The sequence below is a fragment of the Cygnus olor genome, chromosome 7, assembly GCF_009769625.2.
Source record: "Cygnus olor isolate bCygOlo1 chromosome 7, bCygOlo1.pri.v2, whole genome shotgun sequence".
In the NCBI taxonomy this organism is placed as follows: domain Eukaryota; kingdom Metazoa; phylum Chordata; class Aves; order Anseriformes; family Anatidae; genus Cygnus; species Cygnus olor.
The window spans coordinates 12,491,403-12,510,704 of record NC_049175.1 but is presented as its reverse complement, the minus strand read 5'-3'; the positions used below and the strand labels follow the sequence as shown (position 1 = coordinate 12,510,704).

At 40.2% G+C, this 19,302-nt stretch overlaps 1 protein-coding gene across 6 annotated transcripts in view; it reads right to left on the bottom strand.

Moving 5' to 3' along the window:
• Nucleotides 1–19,302, bottom strand: part of TET1 (tet methylcytosine dioxygenase 1) — a 75,676-nt gene that overhangs the window by 41,402 nt on the left and 14,972 nt on the right. For 5 of the 6 annotated variants that reach the window (XM_040564230.1, XM_040564231.1, XM_040564229.1 and 2 more), the window contains 4 exons: nt 18,875–18,925; nt 3,258–5,778; nt 1,954–2,044; nt 1,245–1,338 (listed from right to left, as the gene is read on the bottom strand). In XM_040564230.1, coding sequence (XP_040420164.1) covers nt 1,245–1,338; nt 1,954–2,044; nt 3,258–5,778; nt 18,875–18,925 — 2,757 coding nt within the window. The remainder of the gene's footprint in view (nt 1–1,244; nt 1,339–1,953; nt 2,045–3,257; nt 5,779–18,874; nt 18,926–19,302) is intronic. The other variant, XM_040564232.1, reaches the window with a different exon arrangement.

Genomic DNA, 19,302 nt, shown 5'->3' with positions numbered 1-19,302 from the left:
GACACCTATGGCCACGCAGACACACAATAAAACCTATCATTTCTGTTTTATATAAAAGGCAGCATGTTGATACTGGCAACAGAAAAATCAATTTTAAGAGTTAGCTTTAAATCTCTTCTTCCTTTCAAAGGCTCACAACTTTTTCTAAGATAAGATTTTTAGCTGTGTTAAAATGGAAGGTTTTTGTTTAGCTGAAATGCTAAGAAAAATAATTCCGTTCTTTTTGGGTCAGCTGTTTCTGAAATTCGTTTGACCATCTCTATTTCTTGGATGCTTATTTGTTATTATGTATTATCTGAAGCAACGCGCACATATGGGAGTCCTTTCTGAATAATAGCTTATGTGCTGAGTATGAAAACCACATTCGGACTGTTCCAAACATGTAAGCAATAAATATACATGCAGTACCGTTCACGTACATTATGTACTATCATCATTTTTGTCATGTAATTACCAATGCTAGTCTACCAACTGTACAGTTAACTTCATCAGGTTTTCAGTTAAGTCTGAAACTCCTAAATACAGCAACAATAAAAAAATGTATTTTAACAAACAAATTCTTTTTATTTCCAAAACTTAGTTTACAAGATTTCCAGTCTACTTTTTACCTCCCTTGGTGGTTTCAGCAAAGATTAAGGACAATCGTTTCCAAGCTCTTTCCTGGAGCTTGTCTGTTACCTCATTTCCTGGCTCCTATGAAGCAATGTGAGACAAGACTTTGGTGACACTATCACCGTAACATTTACATTTCCAAATAGGGAGTTCAGCGCCTCAAAGAGAGGAACAAACTCCATGGTATATGAAACTGAATTTCCTTATCCAGCACATGCTCTTTTCTTCAGATGTTCATAAAATTAAGAAGAGTTTAAAAAAAAAAAAACTGTATTGTTTTCCAACTCTCCCAAGCAATCACCCCTTCTTTTCTTCCAAGCTTCCCAATAGCTTACTTTACTAGACACTCCAGCTTCCAGACACTGTCAAGAATTTCTTACCCTTGATTTGGTCATCTCTGCCAGCTCTATTAAGCACTTCTCTTTCTAACTCATGCAAACCACAGCACAGCAAACAGCATCACAGCTTAAGAAGTGTTTTCCTTAGCTTCATCATTCAGGCAGATTTGTAGATAAATGGAAAAACAGACCTTCATTAAAGACCAGATTATATTTAAGCTCAAAGACTATACACATCATTTGATATTTAAAAGCCACACAAAACAATCTTACTGCTGTAACATAAAAACTTACCCACTTGGCAATCGGACACCCCTGAGAGCTTTTTCCTTCCTTTCCTGTATAAACCACTACCTCTATTCTTACAGCGCTTCCTTTTGCTCCATACCTGCATTGAGAAAGTTCATGAGTAAAACTAAAGCCTCTGTAGACCACTTTAAAACAGTAAACACTTTCTACAAGAACAACAACTTTATTTTTTCTTTGCTTTACTGAGAATAGAAGAAAACCAAAATATTTAAGATGTCAAAAAATACTTTTAAATTCAACACCCTACTTGCAAAAGTCATTTTGAAGTATCTCATAAAGGAGTAAGCTTCTGCCAAACATTACTTGGAAAGAAAATGTTACCTGCATGCAAATCCTAGTGACCTTTCTGTCCAACTTGCAGCAGGTTGTTTGTATGCATGACACCAGGAAGCGTAATCCTGCCAGCTGGTAATCTTTGTCATCCCTACTGAGTTCAACAGCACCTAAGAGCATACCACTCCTGGTGTAACTGAACCCTAAAACTGCAGGAGCTCAGAAAAGACACACGAATTTGGAACTGGAATGTGAGAGCTTACCTCATACACAGATGAACAGGAAAAGGCTTTACAAATGAGTAGAGCAAAATTTTAGAAAAACAAAGCAAAACGTAGCACCTGATTTCTCCTAGTTGGTCTTGTTTCCTGTTTAAATAGTCAAAAATATTGGGTTTTGTACATTTTGTACATTTCCTTACCTGTTCTCCATTATTTCTCTCACAGCAGCAACACTTGGTCCTGTCCCGAGGTGGGTGTAATACGGGCCTTCATCTTTCTCAATAATTTGCTCTGTAAGCAGGTTGAGAAAATTAAGTTTGCACATCCAAATTTTATTTACACTGCTATAAGTAAGCTTAGAAATGGTTTACAGAAACATCTTCCAAATTAAATACATAAAATCTGCCCCTGAAATGCAATGAATAAGTAGTATGACAGATTTTTCTCCTCAGAGAAATTATTTTATACTTGCTTTCTCCTATTAACCTTCTAGTACATTTTTTTTTCTTGATACTACAGAGAAATCATAATTATATTTTGCATTCTTCAGCAGTTTTCCATTGCAGTACCTGGCACGCATTGACTAAGTTTCCCACCGCCCTTGTCAGTAGGAAAACATTATTAATTCATATTAGACAACGGAGAAGTGAGACCAAAAAGTATCAACTGAGTCATATACTACAGATCAGAACACATAATCCAGGCCACTTCACCAGCAGTTTGTTGATTCAGAACATTTAAGCAAAGATGAAAAAAGTCTGTCTGTGTACAACCTTAAGTCTCTGAGGTGATTTTTTTTCCCCTCCCCATCTGGTGCTTTGATAGCCTGAAACACAGCATGTCCAACACTATCAGTCAAGCCGTATTTGGAAAGTTCTCAGGATTGAGTTTGATCCAACACCCCACACCACAGTGCCAACTACTACATATCTGGCTTTATCACCTCAGCTCCAGCTCACCTCTCATCTCTGAGACGAGACACGTCAGAAGCCTTTGACAGGACACCTCAAGGCAAACTCTCCTCAGGAGCATCAGTGACAGCAACAAGACTGCCCACAACTACGCCCTGCTGCTTATCTAACAGCATTCAGGCAACAATGAAAAAGTATTGGGAATCTTTTGCCCACCTCATCTCAAACAGAAACTAGTTCTAGACCATAATAATCATGATCTGATATTCTCGGATAATTTTACATGGCATTCAAGGCAGCAATGACAAAACAAGTGAAACAATTCCTTTCCCTCAACTTGAATTTAAACCCTGCAGAATTTAAACTGGCCAGCTGCAAGGCCAAAAATACCAAATTTTGCTGGGCTTTGCAGGCCTGAGGAACACCAGGCTAAAGTTACAGAAAGGGAAAAAATAATTTTCTCTGATTCCCTAATGGCAAAATGCTGATCCTTTTTCAACAGCTCAATGGCAAGTACACTTCCTCACATTAAAGGAAGCAACACAAACACACCCGTCCGAAAGGTACTGGCAGAAGTTAGCCAAAGGACTTACCAACACAGTCACAAGTTGGCAATTCAGATTGTCCTTTTTTTGTAGGCGTATCTATTAGATTTTTCGTAGGAGTATCAAGAAACTTCATAGGTGATTCAAGAAAGCTGCTGAGTGTGTTTTTTACTGGAGAACACCCTGAGTCCCCTGTGCTCGGAGGGTGGTCAGCACCCAAACTCGTTGACGTCAAAACAGTAATTTCACCTGCACACTCCATCGTCCTGAGAGCTTCCGCAGCACCTGGCACCGGAGCCCCACTGCAGGGACCAGGCAGCACCTGCGCCTTTGCATCCCCTTGTTCGGCGGCACCCTGCGGAACATAGGCTCTGTCTTCGCTGCGCGTTTCATTAGCTCTCAGGTTAGACTGATTAAAGGTCTGAGGCAAAGGATGTGCCTGACTGACATTCACTGCTTGCTGTACCTGAGAATTGCATTTTTCTGTAAACATCTGTATGTTTTCACTTGGTCTGTTCAACACGGATGCTGTTTTCAGCTGTGAAACAGCCAGAAGATTACGGGAGGGCAGATGACCATACTGGTTACATGCAACATCATCTTTCAGTGGATCGACGCCTAGTGGGTCACCGGAGCCTGCAGTTTTGATTTGCTCATTCATCACTTCAGAGCCAAACAACCTGTCTTTTTTTTTCTCCTGGGGTACCTCAGGTAAGCACCTATGGAATTTTATCTGTGTTTGTGGGAGAAATAACCGAGGTTTTTCCTGTGATGCTAAAGTATTTTGATTCAGTGCTTTATGTACTTTGGTTCTTGGAGATTTTTTTTCAGATGGAGCTATTCTGGAGTCCTGTGGCACGGTTTGACCAAGCTTGTGCAGTTTTGATGATATCCACATGTCCTGTAACTCACTATGTTGGCATGACAGCAACTCTAGCTGGTTTTGATTAATTTGCTGATAGCGTGCTTCTTGAGGCTTTTTTTTGTGTCTTGGTTTCCATGGTACAGCATTGCCTTTTTTATTTGATGATTGTTTTTGCTTTAACAGTAAGGAACTATAATTATGCCTAAAAAATACAGACTCCTTTCTCTGCAACAGATCTTGGTTATGTTTTGGCTGCCTCTCATGTGATATTAGGTTAAGTAGCGATGCCTTTATGTCATTCTTCTGCTCTGGATTTGTCCGGTTTGATTCAATTAATGCTGCGAGTTGAGTTAGTTGTGTAGCTACATCCTCTTCATCCTGGCTGTGAATTCCTCCTTCTTTAATCAAAGAACTCGTTTCCAAGCTCAAATCGTTACAGGCTGGCTTTTGGTCTAACTGACCAAGAGCATCCAAGTTGTTACCTGCGTGTTGGACGTTATGTGAAGCGTTGCAATACCGCACAAGGGTGACTGGATCGTAGTTCTTGGTAGCGTGTCCTGAAAATGATTTCGCATTACATGTTAAATCAGATAAAGTTTTGGTATCTCTTGAGGATAACTGTAATTTATACATCTCACTAGCCAGATTGACGGGTTTATCGCGCGACTCAGAAATTGAACTTTGGCCATTGTATAACACAGCCTTATTAGGGAGCTGCTTCTGTGAGTGAGCACAGTGAGCCAAGAGCTGTTGTTCATTCTGCAAGTAAGTGTCTTTGATTTCTTTTAATGTAGAAGATGTGAAGGAGGATGAAATATCCCTTTTATAACTGTGGAGCAAGTTGGAAGTTGTTTCTTCTGTACGTTCAGTACTTTGAGTTTTAGGTGGTGAAGTTGTTTCCAAAGGGGCTTCAGATAACTGTGTTAAAGCTTCAATAGCTACAACCTGCTCTACAGTTAAATTTCTGTTTTTAATCAGGGACAAGAAAGTTGGCTGGAGTGAAGAGTTCTCATGCTGTGTCTCTGCATTAGGTACTTTAAAGCCATCCTTCTGTACATGTGCTCCCTCTTCAAGCAGCAGAGGACAGCACGAGCTTTCTCGCAGATCCAAAATGGAACCAGCGGGCAACACCGATTTGTCAGAATTCTGGAGGACACTGCAAGCGCAGTTTTCCTCTTTCATGAAAAGGTTCCCGTGTTTGTCTGGGTGAACACAGCTAACACCCGTCGCCAGAGTGTTTACTATGTTATTCAGATTAGTAGCCTTGGTCCATGGGGCATGGGAGTTGCTCGTCACATCTGTCCTTTCCTCTACAGATGCTTTTTTCAGTGAAGCAACTGCTTCTGGTGGTGAATAATGTAAAGTTTTTATGCCATTTTTGATGGTCTGTGCAAATGATTTTTTTGGCTCAGCTAACTGACTGGGAGAGACTGCTCTTTCACTTCCTTCAGCATTTTTCAAGTGTTCATGGCCTGTCACAGTTCCGTGGATATCTCCGTTGACATGGACACCAAAGGATGGCTTCTCGTTATGTGCCCACTTCTCTGCTTCTAAGCCTGTCATTCTTTCTTTCTCCTTAGACTGTACATTTTCAAAGGGTTGTGTTTGGTTCGTTTTCACCCTGTATTTTTCACCATGACCACATATACTGCATTCCATGAGTTCTGGTCTGCGGCCATTTACTGGTTTGTTTTCTAAATTTGCCTATGAAATAATAATAAAAAATTTGTTGTAACAGCTGCTCGAAAACATTAAAAATAAGCATAAGATTTACAACAATTAAACCCTACTTTGACAGATATGAGGAATATCTTAATTAAACTCAGGCACAGATGTTGGGGGAAAAAAAAAGTCTTCAAGAAAATCTGCAGCCTAAAAACCTTATTCATATTTACAGCAAGTATTGCCTTACCTCAAATTGGGAGGTATACAGAGAATCACAGAACAGCTCAGGATGGAAGGGACCTTAAAGATAATCCAGTTTTAATCCCCATGCCATAGGCAGGGACACTTCCCGCCAGATCAGGCTGGCAGGAACAAAGCATGTGCATTTGGTAGTGTTGGCAAACTAAAGAAATGAATTAACACATAAAGGACTTCACTATTTAGACTCAAATCTAAGGATTCCTTTTTTTTTTTTTTAACTGAATTTGCATAAGCAGATGAAAGTCTCCTTTGAATTCAAAGCAGGACTGAAATCTAATGGTTTGTGCCTCAGAAAGTTTGTAATTATGCTCTTTATAATTATGCTTTCACAGCTACACCACTAAACTGATGCACCACCTGGTTGGACGCGTGTAAGAATGGCTGGTTTTCAGGTTAGCTGCACCAACTCCTTCAGAAACAACAAAAACTGAAGTAAAAAGGCTAACAAGCCAACTACTCCGTCAGCTCATATGAAAGTTACCATGTAAACATTTGGTTGGCTTGTATGTTTAGATGGTAACTTTCAGGTTTCTGAACAGTCCCTCTTGTAACTGAGCTATCACTAGCACTCTTGCACTGAACTCTTAATATTTAGTTTGTTGCAGCCACATGATATCTGTGAAGATGAAGAATGTATCAATGTCAGAATCCCATGTCCTGCAAAGGATACTTATATAGGCTTCATTTAAGACAGTATTATGGCTATGAGGTAAGGAGTTACGCAGTTAAAAAAAAAAATTAAGGCAAGAACTCAGGCAGAGACAGCAATAAAGAGTGAAATCCAAGTTTTACTACCTTAATTAAATTTTATTTCTATTTATATTACATTTTCTTTTAAAAATTAAATTTGAAGTCACAATGGACAGTACTGGTACTTAATCTTATTGTAGTATCTAAGACTTATTTAAATATTCTGTAGCTTTAAGCCCTACTTAGCACAAAAAACAGAACTGCTTTTCAGATTAGACAGAAGCGATGCATCTGGTTAATTAACCATACATTAACCATACACAGAAAATCTTAGCAGTTTGCTGAAAATAGCACCCAAATTAAAATATTTAGTTAAATCTAACATGTTTTAGTAGCCACAGCCAAAATGTATGGAGTTCTCTGAGAAATGAAGTAAAAATGGAAAATAGATCTATGATTAATCATAACCATCAAGGCAATATTGCCAGCCACCCCCAGGCAAAAAGAGGCATGTGGTCCTAACTCCATCTAGAACCCAGTATTCACCTTAAAACTGACTCTTAATTGATGAAAAATCTAACAGGGAATTCATAGCATGCCTTAAATATTACCTGAGGCATCAAACTCTCATGGAAATGCTATGTAAAAATATATCCAGCACCTACATATCTAAGCCAAACCTATAGAAATCTCATTAAGAAATAATGATATCATTTTTAATTTATTTATTTTTTTTTTTAATTACACACAGGTACTGACTAAGGCAGTGAACCTCAACTCCTCTGGATCCTGGAGGTTTTCCATCAATGACCCAAAGACCTGGGGGGATCACGAAGTAATTTCTAAGGGTTCCACGAAAGTGAATAACACAAAAGTGGATAACCAAGTCTATTGTTAGCAGGGGTAAAGGCTTTAAACAGGCCTCTGCAACTGTACCAGAAAATATCATAAGGCTCCACCACCAAAGAGTAAAAACCCACAGTTCTATGCCTGTACAAAAGCTGTATTTCAATTATCTAGCTTTCTTCGTCTCAGTTGAACTTCAGAAGGAACTAGGTTATGAAATGGCTGGGTTTTCTTCAACAGAAGTATACTTAAGATCTCTATCAGTCCAAACGTCTTGACTACGTAAAATTGCCATTAGAAGCTATTTAATTCAGTGATTAGAGAGTTGAGGAGATAGAAACAAATGGATTAAAATCATCTCCCAGCATTTGTAGGTTTTCAACACAACCACACATTTTTGTATTCCCTTCATTTATAGAGGGTGTCACTGTTTTGTATTCCCTTCATTTATAAAGGGTGTCACTCTCTACATAAAAAAAAATAAATAAATTAACTCTAAGTCTGGAAATTTGAGAGCAATGAGAGGCGGAGGGAAAGCGGAAGGTTCAATCATGATCATCAGAGATGAGAGGATCTGACAGAGTCCACTGACAATGCTCAAAGCACAAAAACACCATCATATTTCTCTCTCAAATATGCTGCTTCTCACTGAAGTACTTTTATCTGACCAAAAAGCATCACTGTGCTAGAAAATACCCAGTACATTCCCCCTTAGAAGAACATAGGTGCAGTGTTGTGTTTACATAAAACCCCAGTGATCTCAGCAGCAAAGTGGAATTATTAATAAAATTATTCCCCATATGAAGGGATGCAAGACACGGACTCCTGATGGCTCTTGAACAGGAGACCTTTATTGCCCTTTTTCACTACTACATATACTTTCCCCGTAGCCCCACGCGCTGTCCACGCGCCCGAATCTGTCATACAATTGGTTAGAGACCCTCAGACACGCACCTTGAGCCAGCCAGCAATTGGCCACTGCCCAAAGCTCATCTTTAACACTGTAGCCAATTTACTTTATCTCGACCTTGCTGAAGTTTTTGGTTCTACCGCTTGTTTCCTCATTATCTCTAATTCAGGGACGTGTGAAACAGCACAAAGCCACCTGCGAATTCCTTCCCCACACCCATACATCATAATTTCCACTAACATTACTGGAAGCTGCCTCCATGCAATGAGGAAAAAAATAAGAACCAGATGAATCATATCACTTGCACTATTTGTTTCATATTTTATTTTTCCATACAAAGAATAGAAGTTATCCTAAAATCTTTCTTCTAAAAAAAAAAAAATCAAATTATCTTCTTTTTGAGTAATACATTGCCTTTTCTCTTTTGTTACTGTACTGCAATGGATCCTAAAAAAAATATATATACCTTTTTCCTCCTTTTACCAGACTTTTCAGTGGCCTTTTCCGTTTAATAGGTAAAGCTACTGTTTCCTAGCATAAAAAGAAGCACAGACATAGTAGCAGGGGCAGAGCTCGTTTGATTCTTCTCCATCTAAGCCTGACAGACCAAAAGCAATAGCTCAGCAAAGCCTTTGCAGCAGAACAACCTAGGAGCAATCTATCTTCCAGGTCTGAATCAAAGCACTCCAAACTACAGGCAAGGATACCACGCTTCCAAGCAACAGTCTTAAAATTCATGGAAGCTGAGCACGAAAGACCAATCTGATTGATTTCTAAAGCTTTTACACAAGTGTAATGAAAAGTGGTAGAATAAACTGGATCAATAAAAGTAATTTCCTCTCTTCTTCATTAAGGGGAGCACAGCTCTAGCTGGGGACATAAAACACTAACAAATCTCAAGCTTAGACCCGACAATAGTTAGTACTATTACACGAGGAGCCATAGGAGTATGGTCTGATGTAGCCATTACTAAATTGCTTAAACTCAAACCAGACATCCTATCTTTTTTGTATTTTTTAATTATACACACACACAAAATTCACTCCATGAGGCAATGCTTCCAAGCACACATGAAAAGCCAATCACAGTGAATCATTCCCACAAGAGTCAAAAGGCTGTGTGTAATATTGAGTTTTCTTTCTTCAACACGAGATGCCTCCAAAGTAACGCAAAGGTTTCACCAATTCACAATCAAAATACAATGCCAAGGTGACCCTGAAGACTTTTCCACATTTCCTGTACAATGGCGACCAGAGCACAGGTTTGTATTTCGTTTCGTGCCTCTATAGGTGGTAACAACCCATTTTGTACCAAAGGACACAACCAGAAGCAATTATTGCCATGAACCAGTAACAACAGATGATGCCCAGAAAAACAACTGATAAAGTGGCTCTCAAGATCCCAAGAGATTAAAAACCAGCTGCACCTGCTCGCTTGTGCCAAAGCCAGGATGACCTGAACAGCAGTTCTTCCAGGGTCACAATGTTCAACATGGCAAAAGGATGGGTGAGCAAGGAGCACCTGCACTCTGCACCTCTTCTCCACGGCAGTGCTGTGGATCAGGCCAGACCCTGCTACAGCCCCGCGTGCCCCCCAGGTTGGCACAGAGCTGCTAAGCTCAGAGCTCAAATGCCTTGAGAGGAATTTCCTTCCAGAAAAACGGTTTGGGGAGAAGTAAAAAAAAAAAACAAGAGACAAACAAACTTGATCTAAAAGAGGTTGGCCATATCCCTTTGTCGCCCACACTTCAGGTATTTATAAACATTGACAAGATCTCTCCCCCCCAGTCTTCTTTTCTAAAGGCTTAACAGACACAGGTCCCTCAGCCTTTCCGCATAGGCACATGCTCCAGGCCCCATACCATCTTTGTGGCCCTCTGCTGGACTCTTTCCAGTAGACCCTTGTCTTTTTGTACCAGGGAGCCCAGAACTGGACACAGTACTCCAGGTGAGACCTGACCAGGGCACAGTAGAGGGAGAAGATCACCTCCCTTGACCTGCTGGCCACACTCCTTTTAATGCATCCCAGGATCCCATTCCCCTAACACAGGTACCCCAAAGTGGATGTGTTACAGAAAGAAAGAAAAACTGTAACAGTACCTTTTCTGCTACAGAAACCAATATAAACTAGTGTCTTGCTCGACTTGTTTGTTTTACTGATGTTTTGATTTATTCAATCATTTATCTTCAACATTGAAATGGTACACTCAAAGAGACAGCTCTGGAAAATATAGCACTCAATTAACCCACAGGAGAAAAATGATATGAGCATCAGCAACATGTATTCCCTAATATAACCTTCCCCTAATGTGCTTTAACTCAAATGGAGAGATGAAAGAAACTCAGTCTTTGAATTTATCCATCCTAGCTAATGTCTCCTGTGGTCTACTCATTTATGAAGCCATCACCGTAACATTAACAAAGTCCTGCCTGGCCCGTAACTGTAAATGGGGAATCATCACAGAGTGCTCATAATGGGGTCTTTAGGGAACAGATCACAGCCATGTGTAACATTCTTAGCAATGACCTGTAAGAAAAGTGAATTTAATACTGGTAGAAAAATAGCAAAAAATGAAAAAATCAGACATGATGTTTCCTAAATTGACTGGCAAGGTGGCTGCAAGCAAACCTTTCACTACAGATACCGGTGAAGCTGTGTATCTAACAACGAAGACATCAGACTGTATTTACAAAATGCAGGTTTTAGCTTAGAAAGCAACGACCTTAGGAAGGCCATGACCATGGTCAACAACCAACTGCACAGTAACTATAGAAACTTCTGTTGCAACTTCATGGCCAGAACGGCTAGTGAGGTTCTCCAGTGCATAAACAACAGTGTAATTAGGAAGACAGATTATTTTATACCCAGTGTTTGGCACTTTTACACCTGCTACTGGAACAGAGTGTCCGATCCTGGCATCCCCAATTCAAGCAAGACATTTATATGCTGGATGGGGCTTGGAGGACCATGTGAACGACAAAGGATTGAAGTATCTTGAAGTGAAAGCCTCGAGTCCACTTTCTACAATTTACCAAAGAAAAAGAAAATTGAAAGGCCACGAACTATTGCTAAGCCTATGTGGAAAAGAAAGCCAACAACAGAAGGCTCCTTGTTCTAGCAGACAAATGTATAACAAGACTCAATGACTTTAAGTGAAGGACAGAGAAGTCTGGGCTGCAATTATGGTGCACATTTTTGCAGAGGGACAGAGAGAGGAAAGAATCTTTTAGGCACCTTGTTAGGCGTTTCATTGTCCTTTTCATCCATGGGAATTCTCAAATTCAAGTTCATTGAGGTATTTTTAAAACATGATGCTTTAACCCAAATAAATTAATTCAGTCGTACGAGCTCTCAGAAAGGTTGCTCAGATCAGAGCAAATGATCACAAAGACTTTGCCCCGCTTTGCCATAAGCAAACCAAACTAACACAAGTTCATGATTTTCACTCAGTTCAGATCTTTCACTAAGGATCTGAACAGCTGCGTAAGGTAATGTTCCAGTTCCTGTAACCTAACCAGGAACACATTCAGCTCCTTATTTAGGGCTCGGTTTAAGTGCCTAACCACCTGTTGCACAACCAATTGTATTCACAACTTGCTACCTACTGGTACAGCAGTTCTCAGACCAGATCTGAGAAGGACACACAACCAGTAAGTTAACAACGCTACACAGCCCTGCTGCTGTCCCTCACTCTCAAATTCAGCCACAGGTCCCAAATAGAGCAAGAAGTCACGCACTGAGTTGTTTTCAAATTCAAACATCTGTATTGTAGGAGTATTCCAGCCTGGTTTTAAAGCTGATGAGAGGCCACAAGACTAGAAAGAATATCTAACACTCGTTACCAATGGAAAAGCCACTGACAGGTAAGTCAGAGGACCAGCTAAAGGCAATTCAGATAGAAGAACTAGAAATAGTCATGCTGATCAGCCAGGCCACCCAACTACAAGCCACTATTCAGGAGTCTGCATCTATGCCTTGTTTATTCCCATGAGGAAAAAAGCTGGAAGTGGCAAACAATGTTTCTCTTATACCAGCTAGCATGCTCACAAATTTAAATAAAGCTAACAACAGAATTTACACACACAACTTCCACGTTCTCCTTAGAGGAGTACCAGGCTCACTCACATACTGCAATAACAGCAACACTCTGGAACAGCACTGCAACAACAATGGTGTTTGAGTTACAGAATTCAGGCAGAGATCAGCTGCTACAAAAATAGATGCTCTACGTTTTTAAATACTTGGAAACTTTTCCTCTTATTCACAAGTTCAATAAAAGCTTACTTTACAAAACTGAAACAGAGCCAAATTTTACTGAAAAGCACCAATTAAATAATACAACATGGACAACACCAACAAAACACTGGCAAAGGAATTCCCAACTGAGTGTCAAGGCACAAACCAATCAATTTTAAGTCAGACTTGGAAAATCCGTATTAAAGGTTTAATGTTAAAGCTGTTAGGACAACAAGATGACAGCCAAACATGTTCTATACAATAATTTTACAGACGTTAATGAAAAGTGGTGGCTGCTAGGTCATTTATGCAATTCTGTTTTTTTTCCTTGATATTGGTTAAGTTTCATATACTTGATATTAAAAAAAAAAAAAACCATTGTTGGAATGCATGGATTCTTTTTAACCTTGTAATTATAAGATTTAATTTGCAAATTTATTGTAGTAGGAATTAAAGCCTTTGGTCCCTACAAAGGCAAGGCTCTTATACTAATGCCCATGGAAGAGCCTGCTGCAGTGGTGTCTGCAAGATTTTTTTTTTTGCATTTGTATTGCCATATATAAAAACTTAGCATAACATCAGAGAGATGAAGCACACAAGTGAAAATCTGGTCCCACTCAAGTGTGCTGAGGACTTCTCACTGGGTTTCCTCCCACAACAGTTACTGAAAGCAATAAACAAACTTGCTTAGCAATATGGTATAGGATTCTAAACAAGTAGAACCCATTTTCACAGCATTTTCTAGATACTATTATTATCTACAAATGTATGAGCATCAGATAGCAAACACTGACAACTGATTATTGCAGTCTGCAAAACTATCTCAAATATTTCAGTGCCTACATTACACGCGGCAAGTACAAGTGTTCAGTACAGCTCTTAATTCAGTAGTAAATACAAATAGTATCAAGAAAACATACCTAGAATATGAACGTGTTTGTTTTGTAATGCTAAAACTTCATTAGAAATATCTAAACTTAAGAACAAACCCGTGAATTTGATCTTTATTAATACACGGACGTGTTTTCCTTCCTTCCCACAAACTATGTTACTTCACTGATTATTTTATAAGGTTTTTGATCACAGACATTTGCTACCTTTTCAAGGAGCTCTTCTCTCCTCTAAATTCAACACAGTGGAATGCCCAACACTGCACTAAAACACATAGTGACAAGCAATATCTACAGTATTAGATATTCAAAGCATGAGCAACTCCACCCCCACAAAAAACACCGTAACTGCTAGGATGATTGAGCATGGCCCTGCTTCATCCTGCCTCTGTCTCCAGCACTCCCTGAGCAAGAAGAGGAGCAGCACAATCCTCACAACTGCTCCACCACAGCAGCACGTGAGTTATAACAAAGCCCTGGTCCTCCCTCCTTGCCCTTTTCTCAAAAGCGTCCCTTTCTTCCTTGACATTCTGCGGGTTCGGTTGGGTTGTGGGTGCAAAGAGGAGGATGCTGGTTCTGCTGGGCAAGCAGCGCAGGGGTCCTCATAAGGAGGCGGGTGGGAGAGGAAGGGGCACTACAGCAGGGGAGCTCTACAGGAGCAAGGGAAGAGCAATGCCTCCACGCCCTACTGAGCACCATCAGCACCACAGGAAAAAGTCCACAAGGGACAGGCTTCAACTCCCCCCAAAACACACTGAATAAAGTTAAGAGTGATAAACTTACTGGAGTGAAATCTCCAATTTACAAAGGCCTTCTTTGTTAAGGCTCCATTCAAAAAACCCATCTACATACAGGTGAAATTTAATGGCAGCGTACAGAGGAAACACAGTTACTCATGTGGAAGTGCTGGAAAGGCTGCACAGAGGGAGGTACGGTACGGAATTACAGCTATTATCATGCCTGCTCACTTCAAGTGAGGTGCACGAGCCTGACAAGAGAAAAAAGATAATCCAATTTGGACACACACTCAGTTTCAAAAAGGTCCTCAATAAAAAGGAACATTTTTGAAGTAAATGCTTTTAATTTTGAATTAAGTTAACTGCAAAGTTACTCCTTTGTTATTTTAGTTTTAAAAATAAAAGTTGGATAATTTGTGTAAGCCACTCCTATGCCAAAAGTAAACTCTCCCTATCGAACAGAGGAGCAAAAGGCACAGAAGTAGGCACACACTTCCAACCAGTACTCAAAACAATTTTAATTGGTATTTTCTAAATGAGTATGTTCCAAGGTGAAAATGTCCCTTTAAAAAACACAAAGCTCAAGACCAGTGCTTTCTGGACAGTGTCCTTTCCAATTCCTATTACACCATTCTGCCTTCTTCCTCTGTAAAATTGCACAGCACTGCAATTCCATCCATTGACTTGTTGATATCTTCTTTTAAAAATGAAGAAAAATAACAAAGTTGAATTACTTCCAGCTACATATTCTGGCAGACATTTTGCACCAAAACCCATATACTCTAAGTTATAATAGATGTTTAAAAATCAGTTAAATTCATGCTCACTTGAAGCACTATCCTGCACATTTCCAGTTGCTTCTGTTAACTCTTGTTAACACACATTAGGTTAAAAGAGTGCATTTTTAATTTTAGCAGCAAAGCAAACCGCATTTTGAAAAGGAATAACAACAGCAGATCTGCCATACTGACTTTATTTCTAAACACTGTTTTTGTTAAGAAACACCATGCTTTCTACACACGGTAGAGAAATATTAAGAGAGTGCTCAAGTCTGTATTTGTAGCTTTGATGGAAATGAGACTCCCACTAGTTCCCAACACAATGTTTAGCAATAAATCAAGTTCTAGATACTGAGTCATCTCTGGCTTCTGGCTTGGATTAAACCAAACTGATTGTAGAGCTTAGCAGACATCTTTCACACTTTTCTGGTGCACGGATCACCGTGACAGTGTTTGTGTGTAAACATGCGAACAGAATCGGTCAGAGAACAAAGAATGTGCATGCAGTTATAATGCTCACTTAGCACCGCATATATTATTGGGAATCTCTCTCCTCAGTCGCTCTTTTTTTAAAAAAATTTTTATGTAAAAAACCCAACTCCATGAATGCAGCAAACATCTGCAGCCATCCAAACAGCGGCCTTGGCTCCACAGAACCTAGCAGGAAGACCATGGAGTGCACTTCTTCAACAGCTGCACCCTGCCTTGTGGGAGGTTTCCTTACTGGTGTCACTGCTCAGTGTGATCTCCCTGACAGTATGATGCCGAGTTCAGCTGTCCCGCTCTTCTGAGCTGTGGTTATAAACTTGTGTGTGGCTGCAAATGTTTCCTCACCTTTAAGGGGGAGAGGTGCACTGCACTGCCCAGATTGAGTGAGAACACTGTTAAGTGGCTAAAAGGAGAATGCTAATAACTAAGTGAAGCAGAGCTTATAACATGTCCTTTGAAATGCAGCGAAATTAATTTTTCAGTATGAATCCCTTCTATCTAGATTTTCCTACTTAAGTGGGGAAAACATAAATGATAATCTCAAAAAAAAACCAAACCAAGAGTATTCCTTCTTTAGTATCTATTTCTACGAACTCACACCAACTGTTCAAGGAACATTTGCTCATTAGAAGAGATGAATATTTCAGATGTTCTTTCAAAATAAATATGGAGAACCAAACACAGTAGTTATGGCACAGTGGAATTTCCTAAATGACTCTTAAAATAATGAGAAAGGAGCAGTAAAACACAAACACGGAAAATGAAAAAATATGAAACGAGAGGTACAATGTAACAGAATGGGTCACTTTTGTTCATAATGTTTCTATCTGTCCAACCTGATTTCAGCAGGAAAATATTGTGTGTTTTCACCCAATACAGAAGACCTTGGTCCTAAAAAGTATAATCAGGAAGATCACCAACCCTCTGAATAAATCAATGTACGTGTATAAAGACTTAGCATGATTGGAGAAATACTAACTCAGCATATCACTGGAGCAGAGTACTATAAAACAGCCTTTAAGAAAGTTTACAATCCTCTTAGAAGCAAAATACAATGAAAAATTATTAAATCCTGTTAAAAATTTTGCACGTGTCACTGGTTAGCATCCCTCAACCACTATTGATCATTAAAACAAAGGCTGAGGTTGTAACTCAATAGATACAATACCACTTGGCGAGGCAGTCCCACCAATAAGCCAGGTTAGAGAGTCATATAGCAGAGTGTCATATTTCTAAAATGCCCTTGTGAAGAAGACTATAAATTATGTAGCTTTTTGGAAGTTTACTGCAGCTGACAGAGATGCAACCTAATTTAAATTGACCGACCTGCCTCCCTAAAAACAAAGCTAAACCTCACCAACCCCAAGGCAACCACTTCCATGAGATGCCTTCAGGGGTACCATGCTTTACTTGGTGCACACAAGTGAGCAAACTCATCAAATGCAATTCAGCACCATGAAACAAAGACAAAATACTAGCAAACTGAAAGAACTGTCCCTAAAACCAAAGGGGAAACACCACAGAATCAATTCAGCAAAGGAAAAGTCAAAGCAGAAATAAACACAAGCCCAATGACTAACATGATACCATGCACACACACAAAAACAGACAAGCCTTTTTCCATTTAAGAGCCAAGAAAAAACTGTGTGGAAGGCTTTTTGGAAAGGAGAGGAATGACAGCATCATATTACATAGCAACCTGCCCTGCCATCAAATCAGAAACAGTGGTAAAACCAACTAAGGAGAAAAATCTGAAGACCCTCTATGAACCCCCCCCCGTATGCAGACATCTGATACAACACGGCTACCTATGACAAGAAAGATTTCTCATATTTGACAGAACACATGTCATACCAATTACACATCACAAAACTGAGTGACCCTTTTACAAAACGTCCTTATTTTGCACGCCCTCTATGTAACCGCACAAAGTGTACGATGAACAAACGCTCGAGTTTTAACTGCACCTTGCCTTATACTACAAAAGTGGCAGCAACTAAAATGGGCAATTAAAAGCATATCCACGCCTTAATGAAACACACTAATTTAGTAGATCAATCTATTTAATGGAAGAAGAGGAGTACTTGTTAGCATTTTATAAGCACTATTGCTTAGCATTACATAGCTAAGCATGCAAGGAGGTGGTTTGCACAACTACACCCCTATGAAGACACACACTTGAGGTCAGACATTTGCAAGTCAAGTAACTTATTTGCTCCTTACTTAACTTTTAACTTCACCATGTCTTACAAAATTACAACTTCTTTCAGTAAGTTTCTGCAATATGTAACAAAGACAAAGGTGCTAAGGAACTGGGATGATTTCAAATGAAATGACGCTACAGACATTCAGCACTTATCACATCTACCGCGTCCCATAACTTCTGAAATTTTTATGTACCGAAACAATGCTAAACTATGTTAAAATCACATTTAGCTGCACTCCATATAAAGAGAACAGTTCTACAAATAAGTTTAACAACATAACATTTTTCTCACTTTCTTTATCTTCTTTCTACAGGTGCACCATCCATCCTTCAGCATTTTAGTTTGAAAGAACAGGATTCAGAACTTACTTCTATTCAAAATACTCTAAAGATGAACTGAAAAAGGCAACATGAATTTGCTACCTGTTACTTTTTAAAATTAAAAAAATGGCCATAAATGTAGTAAAACTGTATATTGGATAAAATATGAAACAATATAGTTGGAAAAACAAGTCTTTTGTTATTGTAAAAGATAGCCATCTTAAAAATCTTGATGAAACGTTACCACGTGAAACTGAAGGTTTTTCTAAGCTTACAGAATTTTCAGTTTCACTTGAGGTGTTCAAAAGTTTAAAGAAAAAGGAAATCAAAACTACTGCAATTGAGGTATGAAATTTCCAGTTTCATTAATTTGGTTTATATTAGAACAATGACTTCTCACATTCAATTTCACATGCTGTAAAAGCTGGATATTGAAAAACCCAGCCCGTGTTCAATGGCTATCTTTGGAAGGAGGTGAAATAGAAAAAGAGAAAATTAAAGTGAACGTTGGATACAATGGGAAGCAAACTTTGTAGTCTGCAGCGTCCTGCAGAAAGACTCAGCTATGTATACAACATGCTGGAAAGCAGAGGGGGGAGAGAGGAGAGAGGGAGTAAAAAAAAAAAATGTTCTGGGCTTCAAAATTAGCTAATCTGCTGAAGAGCTGGAAAGCGCTGCTTCCCAGGGTTAACCCTTTGGCCTCCTGGTCGGCGTGACAAGGAAAGGCTGCTTAAACCTAGGGGAGAAACATTAAAGCGATCGTCGGTTACCTTAAAAACTCTTTGCTTCCTCCTCTGAGGCCTTTTGTTTTCAGTTAGCACCTAAAAAAACACCAAATCGCACAGTAAGTTGCGGTCACAAAGGCAGCCGGCTCCGCTCTGCCTCCCGAAGTGCACCATCTCGCCAGTACCCCGCACGCCCGCCCCGCGGCACCCCGGAGGGCCGCCGGCGGCTCGACGCGGCCCCGCCGCGGGCCGAGGGGAGAGGCCCCGCCGCCCCCTGGAGCCGGCCTGGCCGCCGCCGCCCCGCATTCCTCACAGCGGCGCCCCCCCGGCGGCCATCTTGCTTCCTGCCGCAGCGCCGCCCTCCCCTCCGGCCGGCGGCGCGGGAGCGAGCGCGGCCCCGCGCGCGCGCGCGCACCCCCCCTTCTCCTTTCCCCCCCCGCTCCCGCCGCGCGCGCCCGGCCCAGCCAATGGGG